Genomic DNA, 13,852 nt, shown 5'->3' with positions numbered 1-13,852 from the left:
AAACATCCACTTTTTATGCACCCTCTCTTCCTTTGGTGCTGAGATGGGGGAAACATAAACTTTACCCCAAGCACGGTATCACCAACGAAAGTGTTTATAAGAAGTGACTGTGTAAAGTGTGACCTGAGATCTGGGCTAGCAGAAATGTTAGCCCAAAACTCAGCCGCAGCTGCCACGGTGAGCAGGCCAAGACCTCGTCAGGAGTCCAGCGATATGTCCATCCCCTCGCCTGAAGGTGGCTGCCTGCAATGTCCTGTGGTCCCCACATGCAGTGACACTCAGCTCAGAGTCCCTGGTTCTAGCCATTGGCTTGTAGTCTTCCAAAGCACATGGCACCCCAGACTCACAGACATCCTTAGGAAAATGGCAACTGTAAAGGGAACTTCAGAGCCCTGGGGCTGGTCCAGGCCAACCAGGAGAATTCCTCAGAAAAGGTAAAAAGGATCAAAATAACCTGGGATCTCTTTATATCTCCAGCTCAGTTCTGTGACCTGTGAGGGGCATTTCAAGACTGGGTGGCCTCTCAACTACACATAGCAGTAAAATTCTCTAGACTGGCACTCAACGGCAGGCTCTCACAAGCTTAAGAACCTATAGAGACCTATTAGCCAGCAATACCTTAAAAGTTAAGAGATCATAATTGCCCCTCTCTAGCTTGTCTTCATATTTTGTCCCCAGTACCAAATACACCCCTGTGCCATTTTCTGGCAAGGAGGTGGGAAAAAAAAGAGAGTAGGAAATAAATTATGGCTCCTGTCAAGAGACCAGAGAAGACATACCTGCAACTGCCAGTGTTTTGCTGCAATCTACATTCAGACTAAAATAGAACATAGTGAAGGCAGATAAACACATGCAAATATTGAGGAACATCACCTGGTGTTGAGCTTCTCTCGTGGAGTAAATACCAACCTCTTTCACTGAGCAGACAAGCATCTGCTCTAGCTTACAGTGGCAAAGAAAAAACACAGTAATTTTGTTTTAAATAACAGTGCCTGATATAGTCTTTTAAAATGCAGGTTTCTTAAGTTTTCTGTTGCTGTTTTCACTGTATCACATATCAGGGTCGAATTGGGAAGTTAACAACTGTAATAATATGGTGAACACCATCTGCAAGTTGTCATCATCAGAGAAGCTGCCACATCTCTGTTGGAGGAAGCTTGTACCCATGCTCTCAACACCGGAGGTGATGTGCGCAGGGAGCAGAAGGCAAAAACCCCACCTAGGATTCACAGGGTATGTCTCAGAGGAAGGTGCAAGACACAAAAAGGAAAATGTTGTCTGATGACAATAAAAATGAAAAGAACATTGCCAAAACTGACCAGCCTAAACTGTTTCTGTCAATGAGGATACAATTACTAGTAGGTTTCATTGTATCCTATTCCCTTCTTTGAATCTCAGAAGATACTAATGCATCCCTGGGCAGAAAGAGGAAGGAAATCTCATTCTCTGCATTCCTCTCCCATTCTTCAGTGATTGCTTACTGCCCATGAGAAAGGATAGGACAGCGGGAAAGGTACATTCAGGATTCTGTATCTAGACTGAGGCCTGAGAGGAGGGAGGACCCAGGCACACACCATGGCTGTAGACTCTAAAACCACCTTCTGCTCACACTGGGCATCAGCCTCACTATCTGGGGATGCAAGGCCTGAGAAGTTCCCACTCTGAGGGAGGGAGAGGGAGGCAGGAATTCCAACTCCAGGGAAAAATGCACCCTAGCAAATGTCTTAAAGTTTAATCCAAATGTTCTTTTCAAAACTATGGAGGGGAGAAGGTTGGACTCCTTCAAATCCAAAAGAGTAAAGTATTTCTGAATTCATTGCTGGTCTTCCCTTAGTTGTCATTTTAGACTTTAATTGAATCTATGGCAGACTCATAATTATCATTACTGTAGGGTATCTGAAAACAGTTAAATGCTATAATCAATTCTTGAATTTCTGAGCTAATGAAGGGTATCAGGAGAACAAATAACCACCCCCCACCAAAAAAAAAAAAAAAAAAAGCACATTATCCTGATATGTTCCTGTAGCACATTTACCTAATCCTAATATAGACATTAGATTCATGTCTAGGTCAGGCCCAGCCACAGCCACATATGTGTTGATGTCAGAGGAAGTCAGCCTGGGATTAAAATGTTGCCCTGAATAGGCCTTAAGTAATCATGAGGAAATGACGGTAAACGTGAAACAATGAGAAGGAATCTATCGACTGGGAAATACCTCTGATTTAAGCCTTTCGATTTCTGTGTCTTGATCTTCCAGTTGATGTCGGAGTTGGTTAGCTGCAATTTTTTCTGTCTCTACGATCTGAACTAGATGAATGTACTTCTGCATTAATACTTCCCTCTCAATCAAAACGTCTGCATAACTTGAGAGAAAATCACACAGTTAGTCATTGAGATATTGTTCTCCTATATATAGTTCCATATAGAATATAATACGCTACATTTGAAAAAGAAGTTATGAGCATTGTTTGTTCAGCTATCTCTACTTGACATAAACATTAACTTTCAGCTTACATTTGGTATCCTTCGACGACGAAGAATTTAAATAATCATTTTACATATCCTTTACTAAGAATTCATTTAATGATACTTGCTACCCAAAAAAATCTTACCATAGAAGTGGGAAAACTACAAAAGAAACTGTAATAGTTTTAAAAAGAAAGTAGTGTGTCTTCTTTAACAAAAATACTGAGGTCTTTTGAATTCCGGCACATGGTTTCCAGGGATGCTATTCAAAATACTTCACCGAGTAAGATATTAGCCAATCAAAATAAACCTGCTCCCAAACAGAATGAATGCAGAGACCATTACAACAGACACTAACTGGAAAAAAAGCTATTATGTCTGTATTAGTGACCACCAACTCTGTTGGGCTCTCTTTAAGATTGCAAAATCATTGACTACTCTATTTCTAAAGCCAACAGAAATAGAAATTATATTCTAGAAATAAGTTTAGATTATTTGGGCCCTAACTCCTGCAGCCTAGCCTGTATCTATGTCTTTGGTCAAGCATGGTAAAACAACTTACTCTCAGATTTTTACTGATGATATAATTCTGTGGTATCTAAAATTTTGCCTCCAGATCTTCTTACATCATTCAGGATGATGAAATGGATATTCTTCCATGCATATCATCATTCCCCAATGGTATGACAGTAATAATTCATGATAGTTACTATTTATTGAGTGCATAGGATATAGTATACATTACTTCATCTCATAATCCCAGCAACCCCAGGAGATTTGTGATCCCAATTGCCCAGAGAAGGAATTTGATCTTCACAGAGGCGAAGTACTGACCTCAGATCACACGGCTAGTAGGTAGCAGGGCTGGGATTCAAATTAAGGTATGTCTGACCCGAAGTCCATGTTCTTAAACACCAGCTAAACTGCCTCTCTCATGAGAAAGTGCACGCTGGACATAAACAAGAATGTTGCAGCGGAAGTGTTTTGAGATACCTGCCCAATCTTCCACACACTTACCTCCTCTTTGGGAACTTGGGCCATGGCAAGCCATGTTTATACCACAAAAGCTGCCCTCATGACCACATTAAACCAACCTAAAAAGAGATAACTGGTGCAAGCTAAACCAAATGGATTCTTTCCCCTTGGAATCTGGGATTGTACCTCACTTTATTTGCTTGAACTGCAATAATATTAACTTGGAAATTCTAGTTGCCATTTTTGGGCAGCCATATTTGGCCACATCCATGCCAAGACAGTCAAAGTGAGTCCGACGGGAGAGAAAAGAATAAGCAGATGTTCAGAAAAGCAAAGACAGGAGAGACAGAAAGTCTGAGACAGAAAGTTAATGACTACCTGGGCTCCTGTAGCTTTCTAGTTCCTGGTGCCAGGCCCTCGTGACACTGGAATACAATTTTAGGCTGGCGTTCGGGGAGATACTGCAGTGTCCTGCTAATAAATTCTCTCTTTTAACCTAAACTGGTTTGAGATTTAGCTTACTTGGTTTGTGTTGCTTGGAACTAAAAGTCTCAAGACACTTCTAAGATCACAATTTTAAGTCAATTATCTCAACATCCTCAGCACCTGTATCGTGCATGTTGTTAGGGTTAGAAAAGAACCGTGTCAGCAATATTTTCAAGTCACTCGTTCTGAGAAATTACCCAAAGAGAATAGAAAGGGAGGCTATGAAATTACAAGTGACAGGAAGGGAAAAGAAGAAGAAAAGATAGAAGAGTCTTGATAGGAATATGCTGTGGGAGAACTTCAGGGAGAAAAAGAATAATAGAGATGGAAGAGTCTTGATAGGAATATGCTGTGGGAGAACTTCAGGGAGAAAAAGAATAATAGAGCATAAAAAAAGCAATTGTTATAAAAATTCTGCCTTTCTCATCAGTTTTATTAGAAATATGCCAAATCGGTTACAAATATATTACATCAGTGTTAGGTAGCAAAGCAGTATTTTCTTTTCTCTTAAAAAAGAAAAAGAAAAAGGCAGGTCCAGTTTGGAATGCAAGGCTGACTTCACACAGACTCATCACCAACGTCCGCCTCCCTGTGCTTCCAAGGTCTTTGCTAGGAAAATTGTTTTCTGTTTAAAGAATGAAACCATAAGAGCATGATAAAAACAGGAAAATATGCTATCAATAGACCAGACATCCTCAGCACCTATATAATGGAATTTGTAAAATTCCATGAAGAGAAAAACTAAGCAAGCAGAATTAGCTTGGTGGGGAAACGAAAGTAGAGGAAATCACAGATACAGATACCTTTCATAAGCACGCTTCTCACCAAGAGTGGCCCGGAGAGTCTCCAAGCTCGAAGCAACAAATGTAAACAACAGAGGGTAGGCAAGGGCAATTGTTATGATCTTCCATTAAACAAGTACCTTTAGAATATCTGAAGTTAGGCTCCTCCTCTTCACACCCCTCAAAAATAAGAAATAAAAGGCACAGCTGGCAGCAGTGACATGTCCCCAGCTGACAGTGCAAGGTCTGCTTTCTCTAGAAAAGGGTGGCACCTTCCTAAAGAAGAACTCTAATGAAGGAGCTGGACTCTGAGAACAGAGTTTGGGTTTACTCCAGACATTCACTGTGGACACAAGGGAGAACCAAGAAGGGAAAGGCTTTCAGAGAGCCTGGAAATAAAATACACTGTATTCATTTTCTATTCTGTAACAACAGAACTTAAGCCACTAAATTTGGTGATAATTTGTTACAGAATAGAAAAGGAATACAGTGTATTTTACTTCCAGGCTCTTAAATCAACATATATTTATTATCTCATAGTTTCTGTGGGTTAGGAGTCTGGGCTCAGTTTAGCTGGACCTTTAGGTCAGGATGTCACGAGGCTATGATCACGGTGTCAATCAAGATGCATCATCATCTTGAGGCTTGACTGGGCAAGAATCCTATTCCAAGTTCATTCAGGCTGTTAGAAAAGTTCATTTCCTTGCTGCTATAGAACTCGTAGCAGCTTCCTTCTTCAAAGCCAGTGGGAGAACATTTCTCACCTGCTCTGTAAGGTCTTTCATCTGATTAAATCAGGTCCACTAAGGACCTTTTTTATTAACTCAATATTAACTGATTTAAGACTGTAATGATATCTTCAGTAACCATTTTCCTTTGCCGTATAACATAACCTAATCAAGGACGTCACTATCCCATCATGTTTCCATATTTTAGTGGGTAGTAGCAAGTAACAGGTTCCAGCTGTGTGGGCTAAAGGGTATAGAATTATACAAGGAAGAATTTCCAACCCACCTTCCTACTGTCTGCCCACATATCTGAAAAGGAAGCTGACACATGTTACACGATGCAGCATTCACAGTCACAGAGTAAGCCCAGACCAACTACCCATAATGTCCCACAAGATCCTTCATTTAGAAACAAGGAATAGCAGACACTCATGAAAACCAGATTCCCCTCTCACCACAAAAGGCCCCTATAATAGGCAGCATCTAAGATGGCCCCCTAATGATCCCCAGCTTCTAGTACTCACCCCCTTAGGTAAAAGGGCCTTCCTTTTGAGTGTGAGCTGGACCTAAGTGACTCACTTATAAAGAATACAACACAGCAGGAGTGATGGGATGGCAATTCCATGATCAGTTTATAAGACTCTGGCTTCCATCTCACTTGCCTTCTCTTGCTGTCTTGCTGGTTTGCTTTGAGGGAAGTCAGCTGCCAGGTTCTCAGCTACTCTACAGAGAGGCCCATGAATAAAGTAGACACTGTAGGAGGCCTCTGGCCAAGAGTCATTTAGGAACTGAGCTCAAGCCAACAACTAGTAAGGAAGCGAATCTAGCCAACAGCAGAGTGAGTGAACTTGGAAGTGGATCCTTCCCCAGTTGTGCATTCAGATGAGAATACAGACCTGGCCAACACCTTGATTGTAGCCTTGTGAGACACCTTTGGGCAGAGGCACCCAGCTAAGCTATGCCTGGGTTCCTGACCCACAGAAACTGTGTATAACAATAAATTGTTTATTGTTTTAAAAATTGTTAAGCAGCAAGAGGTAACAAACACAGCCCCAAATGAACAAACAGAAAAGACATTAAAAGAAACAAAGGCTAATTCAGGCAAAAAGGTACTTACTACCTTCAGAAAGATATGGAAGGATAATAGACATAAAGCAAAAAGAGGCTGCCATGGAAAAGGAGTAATCAGATTTTTTAAAAAAAGAGTTCTTGGAAAAAAGATAATTACTAAAATTTTATAGCTCAATGGAATTACTAACCAATAACCCAGACATGGCTAAAAACTAAGCTGGGTGGTCAGAGAGGTCAAATAAAGAACACTAAACAAAAATATAAAGAGATTGGGAATATAAAAGGAAAACTGAGTAACCTAGAGTATAGATCCAAGAAGTCTAATATCTGTCTTGTGGGAGTTCCAGAAAGGAAAAAAGTTAGACTGCAATAGGGAAAAAATATTAATAATAAAGAAATGAGAGCTGGGCACCGTGGCTCACACCTGTAATCCTAGCACTTTGGGATATTGAGGCAGGCAGATCACCTGAGGTCAGGAGTTTGAGACCAGCCTGGCCAACATGGTGAAACTCTGTCTTTATTAAAATACAAAAAATTAGCCAGGCGTGGTGGCGGGCATCTATAGTCACAGCTACTTGGGAGGCTGAGGCAGGAGAATCATTTGAACCCGGGAGGCAGAGGTTGCAGTGAGCCGAGATCACGCCACTGCACTCCAGCCTGGGCAACAGAGTGAGACTCCATCTAAAAAAGAAAAAACAGAAATGGAAGAAACTTTCCCTGAACTGAGCATAGCACAGTTCAAATGGAATAATCCAAATACCAGACAAGATAAATGAAAACATTTCATACTCTGATACATCTTGGTAAAATATCAGAATTCTAAGGATAGAGAAAAATTATAAAAGCTTCCAAAGAGAAACAACAGGTAGCTAAAGGAAGTGAGAATCATGCTGTCATAGTTTTTTTTTTCTGTCATACTTTTTATCATTAACTTGGAATTCTAGGTGGCAAAAGAGAATTGTGAAGAAAATATTTTGAGCCCGTGTAACAATTTCTAAAACAATAAACAGTACACAGACAACCAATCACTGACCAAGTACCAGGACAAGACAGGACAAACTTACTATCCCCACACACCTACTGCAGGAAAAAATTATGAGGAGGTTTTCCAACCAAACAAAACAGAAATCAAAGACAATACAATGACATTGAATGCAAGAAAACAAACCAGATGAAGTAAAAGAAGGCAGAAAGAAACTAGAAGTTGACACACGCAAGGTTCTCCTTTAAGGAGCAAATATTCAATGACATACGGTACATTTCATTCTCTGTGGGACCAAACACCAACCTTGATACTTTGGGACACAATATTTGTTATAACCACTATGGAAATGTTCCTTATTGGTTTTTAATTTTCAGAATCAGCCTATGACAAAACACAGAGGAACAATTGAGAGAACAGAATATGTCTAAAAGTGTATAAAGTGAGAATAAATAATAATGAAAGAAAACCTCAGGATTAGAAAAGAAAAAAACAATGAAAACACATTAAATGTCTTAACTTATTATACTTATTTTTCCTAGCAGAGTCAATACATACTGTCTAAAGTTGATAAATCAATAGAGGTTTAATTATATTATTTTAAGACATGAAGTCAACTAATTTAAAATCCAAAAATATGTAAGTAACAAAAACAGAGCGGACAAAAGACAGGGGACATAAGAGGTATTGTAAGGGTGTTAAATTTTTCATTTTTATGCCGGAGAATCAATCACACTGGCTAAAATTAGTAAGTCAAGAAATATACAAAAGGGCTTCACGGAACATAATAACAAATGACCAATAGATGCATGAAAAAGGGTCCTTCTTGCTGGGCACAGTGGCCTATGCTTACAATCCCAACACTTTGGGAAGCTGAGGTGAGAGGATAGCTTGGGGCCAGGAGTGACCAGTCTGAGCAACATAGTAAGATCTCATCTCTACAATTTTTTTTTTTTTTTTTTTTTTTTTTTTAATGTCAGCTGGGATCAGGTGTGGTGGCTCATGCCTGTAATCCTAGCACTTTGGGAGGCTGAGGCAGGCAGATCACTTCAGCTCAGGAGTTTGAGACCAGCCTGGGCAACATGGTGAAACCCCATCTCTACAAAATAAATACAAAAATAAGCTGGGTGTGGTGGCATGCACCTGTAGCCCCAGCTACTTGGGGCGCCAAGGCGGGAGGGTCACTTGAGCCCAGGAGATCAAGGCTGCAATAACGGTATTCATGCCACTGCACTTCAGGTTGGGTGACAAAATGAGACCCTATCTCAGAAAGGAAGGAAGGAAGGAAGGAAGGAAGGAAGGAAGGAAAGAAGGAAGGAAATAAATTAGCTGGGTGTGATAGCATACACCTATAGTCCCAGCTACTCAAGGAGGCTGAGGCAGGAGGATCACTTGAGCCCAGGAGTTTGAAGCTGCAGTGAGCTATGATCGCACCACCACACCCCAGCATGGGAAACAGGGAAAGATCCTGTCTCAAAAGAAAAAAAAAACAACTCCTTCTTAATCAAAGAAGTACAAATTATTTACCAAAACTGGTTGAGATTTTTAGAAAAAATAGTACTCAGGGCTAACAAAGATATAGTAAATAGATATTGTCATATAGTACCACTGAAGTGAGTCATTGTAGAAGACAATATCACAATATGTATCAAAACAGGTCAAAATGGTTATATTCTTTGCCTTCATAATTTCACTTCTAATAATATCACTCAAGAAAAATAATCTGACACTTGTATAACGAGATACAAAAGAAACAAAATGTTCATTCATTAAAAACAAATATAAGAAAATGGAGACAATCTAAATATACACATTTATAATATGGGATTGGTTAAATAAGTAATAATATATCTACATAATGGAATGATAACAAGCCATTTAAAATACGTTTTTTAAAAATAGTCATAACATAATGGCACATACCCAAGATTTATTGATAAATAAACAGAAAAAAAAATCAAGAAATTGAGATAAACATTATATGTACATGTACATGTATATATGTTCATATATAGAGGGAGAAAATTAAGTATATACACAGACATAAGCAGAAGAGGAGAAGGGAAGAGAGAGACAGAGAGAAAGGTACTCTAACGAGAGACATACATCAAAACTTAAAGGGAGCTTTCTTTGGCTGGAGCAATTATGGGTGATTTTTAATTACTTCTTGAGTTACTTCTTTTGTGCTTTTCCATACTTTCCAATATTTCTGTAATAATAAGTGGGGAGAAAAGAGAAAATACATAAAATCCTAATGGTAGTTATTTACTTCATGCATTGGGATTATAAGTAACATGATTTCCTTCTTCCTAAGTTCCTGTGAGTCCAAATTGATTCTTTTTTTTTTTGGATATATTGTTTTAGATATTTATTTTCTTTTATTATTATTATTATTATTATTATACTTTAGGCTCTATGGCACATGTGCGCAATGTGCAGGTAAGTTACATATGTATACATGTGCCATGCTGGTGCGCTGCACCCACCAACTCGTCATCTAGCATTAGGTATATCTCCCAATGTTATCCCTCCCCCCTCCCCCCACCCCACAACAGTCCCCGAAGTGTGATGTTCCCCTTCCTGTGTCCATGTGTTCTCATTGTTCAATTCCCACCTATGAGTGAGAATATGCGGTGTTTGGTTTTTTGTTCTTGCGATAGTTTACTGAGAATGATGATTTCCAATTTCATCCATGTCCCTACAAAGGACATGAACTCATCATTTTTTATGGCTGCATAGTATTCCATGGTGTATATGTGCCACATTTTCTTAATCCAGTCTATCATTGTTGGACATTTGGGTTGGTTCCAAGTCTTTGCTATTGTGAATAATGCTGCAATAAACATACGTGTGCGTGTGTCTTTATAGCAGCATGATTTATAGTACTTTGGGTATATACCCAGTAATGGGATGGCTGGGTCAAATGGAATTTCTAGTTCTAGATCCCCGAGGAATCGCCACACTGACTTCCACAAGGGTTGAACTAGTTTACAGTTCCACCAACAGTGTAAAAGTGTTCCTATTTCTCCACATCCTCTCCAGCACCTGTTGTTCCCTGACTTTTTAATGATTGCCATTCTAACTGGTGTGAGGTGGTATCTCATTGTGGTTTTGATTTGCATTTCTCTGATGGCCAGTGATGGTGAGCACTTTTTCATGTGTTTTTTGGCTGCATAAATGTCTTCTTTTAATAAGTGTCTGTTCATGTCCTTCATCCACTTTTTGATGGGGTTGTTTGTTTTTTTTCTTGTAAATTTGTTGGAGTTCATTGTAGATTCTGGATATTAGCCCTTTGTCAGATGAGTAGGTTGCGAAAATTTTCTCCCATTTTGTAGGTTGCTTGTTCACTCTGATGGTAGTTTCCTTTGCTGTGCAGAAGCTCTTTAGTTTAATTAGATCCCATTTGTCAATTTTGGCTTTTGTTGCCATTGCTTTTGGTGTTTTAGACATGAAGTCCTTGCCCATGCCTATGTCCTGAATGGTAATACCTAGGTTTTCTTCTAGGGTTTTTATGGTTTTAGGTCTAACATTTAAGTCTTTAATCCATCTTGAATTGATTTTTGTATAAGGTGTAAGGAAGGGATCCAGTTTCAGCTTTCTACATATGGCTAGCCAGTTTTCCCAGCACCATTTATTAAATAGGGAATCCTTTCCCCATTTCTTGTTTTTCTCAGGTTTGTCAAAGATCAGATAGTTGTAGATATGTGGCATTATTTCTGAGGGCTCTGTTCTGTTCCATTGATCTATATCTCTGTTTTGGTACCAGTAGCATGCTGTTTTGGTGACTGTAGCCTTGTAGTATAGTTTGAAGTCAGGTAGTGTGATGCCTCCAGCTTTGTTCTTTTGGCTTAGGATTGACTTGGCGATGAGGGCTCTTTTTTGGTTCCATATGAACTTTAAAGTAGTTTTTTCCAATTCTGTGAAGAAAGTCATTGGTAACTTGATGGGGATGGCATTGAATCTGTAAATTACCTTGGGCAGTATGGCCATTTTCATGATATTGATTCTTCCTACCCATGAGCATGGAATGTTCTTCCATTTGTTTGTATCCTCTTTTATTTCCTTGAGCAGTGGTTTGTAGTTCTCCTTGAAGACGTCCTTCACATCCCTTGTAAGTTGGATTCCTAGGTATTTTATTCTCTTTGAAGCAATTGTGAATGGGAGTTCACTCATGATTTGGCTCTCTGTTTGCCTGTTATTGATGTATAAGAATGCTTGTGATTTTTGTACATTGATTTTGTATCCTGAGACTTTGCTGAAGTTGCTTATCAGCTTAAGGAGATTTTGGGCTGAGACAATGGGGTTTTCTAGATATACTACCATGTCATCTGCAAACAGGGACAATTTGACTTCCTCTTTTCCTAATTGAATACCCTTGATTTCCTTCTCTTGCCTAATTGCCCTGGCCAGAACTTCCAACACTATGTTGAATAGAAGTGGTGAGAGAGGGCATCCCTGTCTTGTGCCAGTTTTCAGAGGGAATGCTTCCAGTTTTTGCCCATTCAGTATGATATTGGCTGTGGGTTTGTCATAAATAGCTCTTATTATTTTGAGATACGTCCCATCAATACCTAATTTATTGAGAGTTTTTAGCATGAAGCGTTGTTGAATTTTGTCAAAGGCCTTTTCTGCATCTATTGAGATAATCATGTGGTTTTTGTCTTTGGTTCTATTTATATGCTGGATTACATTTATTGATTTGCGTATATTGAACCAGCCTTGCATCCTAGGGATGAAGCCCACTTGATCATGGTGGATAAGCTTTTTGATGTGCTGCTGGATTCTGTTTGCCAGTATTTTATTGAGGATTTTTGCATCTATGTTCATCAAGGATATTGGTCTAAAATTCTCTTTTTTTGTTGTGTCTCTGCCAGGCTTTGGTATCAGGATGATGCTGGCCTCATAAAATGAGTTAGGGAGGATTCCCTCTTTTTCTATTGATTGGAATAGTTTCAGAAGGAATGGTACCAGCTCCTCCTTGTACCTCTGGTAGAATTCGGCTGTGAACCCATCTGGTCCTGGACTTTTTTTGGTTGGTAAGCTATTGATTATTGCCACAATTTCAGCTCCTGTTATTGGTCTATTCAGAGATTCAACTTCTTCCTGGTTTGGTCTTGGGAGGGTGTATGTGTTGAGGAATTTATCCATTTCTTCTAGATTTTCTAGTTTATTTGCGTAGAGGTGTTTGTAATATTCTCTGATGGTAGTTTGTATTTCTGTGGGATCGGTGGTGATATCCCCTTTATCATTTTTTATTGCATCTATTTGATTCTTCTCTCTTTTTTTCTTTATTAATCTTGCTAGCGGTCTATCAATTTTGTTGATCCTTTCAAAAAACCAGCTCCTGGATTCATTTATTTTTTGAAGGGTTTTTTGTGTCTCTATTTCCTTCAGTTCTGCTCTGATTTTAGTTATTTCTTGCCTTCTGCTAGCTTTTGAATGTGTTTGCTCTTGCTTTTCTAGTTCTTTTAATTGTGATGTTAGGGTGTCAATTTTGGATCTTTCCTGCTTTCTCTTGTGGGCATTTAGTGCTATAAATTTCCCTCTACACACTGCTTTGAATGCATCCCAGAGATTCTGGTATGTTGTGTCTTGGTTCTCGTTGGTTTCAAAGAACATCTTTATTTCTGCCTTCATTTCGTTATGTACCCAGTAGTCATTCAGGAGCAGGTTGTTCAGTTTCCACGTAGTTGAGCGGTTTTGAGTGAGATTCTTAATCCTGAGTTCTAGCTTGATTGCACTGTGATCTGAGAGATAGTTTGTTATAATTTCTGTTCTTTTACATTTATTGAGGAGAGCTTTACTTCCAAGTATATGGTCAATTTTGGAATAGGTGTGGTGTGGTGCTGAAAAAAATGTATATTCTGTTGATTTGGGGTGGAGAGTTCTGAAGATGTCTATTAGGTCCGCTTGGTGCAGAGCTGAGTTCAATTCCTGGGTATCCTTGTTGACTTTCTGTCTCGTTGATCTGTCTAATGTTGACAGTGGGGTGTTAAAGTCTCCCATTATTAATGTGTGGGAGTCTGAGTCTCTTTGTAGGTCACTCAGGACTTGCTTTATGAATCTGGGTGCTCCTGTATTGGGTGCATATATATTTAGGATAGTTAGCTCTTCTTGTTGAATTAATCCCTTTACCATTATGTAATGGCCTTCTTTGTCTCTTTTGATCTTTGTTGGTTTAAAGTCTGTTTTATCAGAGACTAGGATTGCAACTCCTGCTTTTTTTGTTTTCCATTTGCTTGGTAGATCTTCCTCCATCCTTTTATTTTGAGCCTATGTGTGTCTCTGCACGTGAGATGGGTTTCCTGAATACAGCACACTGATGGGTCTTGAGTCTTTATCCAATTTGCCAGTCTGTGTC

The 13,852-nt window shown here is 39.2% G+C and overlaps 1 protein-coding gene across 4 annotated transcripts in view; it reads right to left on the bottom strand.

The window, feature by feature from the left end:
* RASGRF2 (Ras protein specific guanine nucleotide releasing factor 2) overlaps positions 1–13,852 on the bottom strand; it is a 280,941-nt gene that overhangs the window by 160,955 nt on the left and 106,134 nt on the right. For all 4 annotated transcript variants that reach the window (XM_054489810.2, XM_054489812.2, XM_054489811.2 and 1 more), the window contains exon 3: positions 2,217–2,364. In XM_054489810.2, the coding sequence (XP_054345785.1) occupies positions 2,217–2,364 (148 nt within the window). The remainder of the gene's footprint in view (positions 1–2,216; positions 2,365–13,852) is intronic.

The sequence above is a fragment of the Pongo pygmaeus genome, chromosome 4 (genome assembly GCF_028885625.2).
Source record: "Pongo pygmaeus isolate AG05252 chromosome 4, NHGRI_mPonPyg2-v2.0_pri, whole genome shotgun sequence".
Classification (NCBI taxonomy): domain Eukaryota; kingdom Metazoa; phylum Chordata; class Mammalia; order Primates; family Hominidae; genus Pongo; species Pongo pygmaeus.
This window is presented reverse-complemented; position numbering and strand designations above follow the sequence as displayed.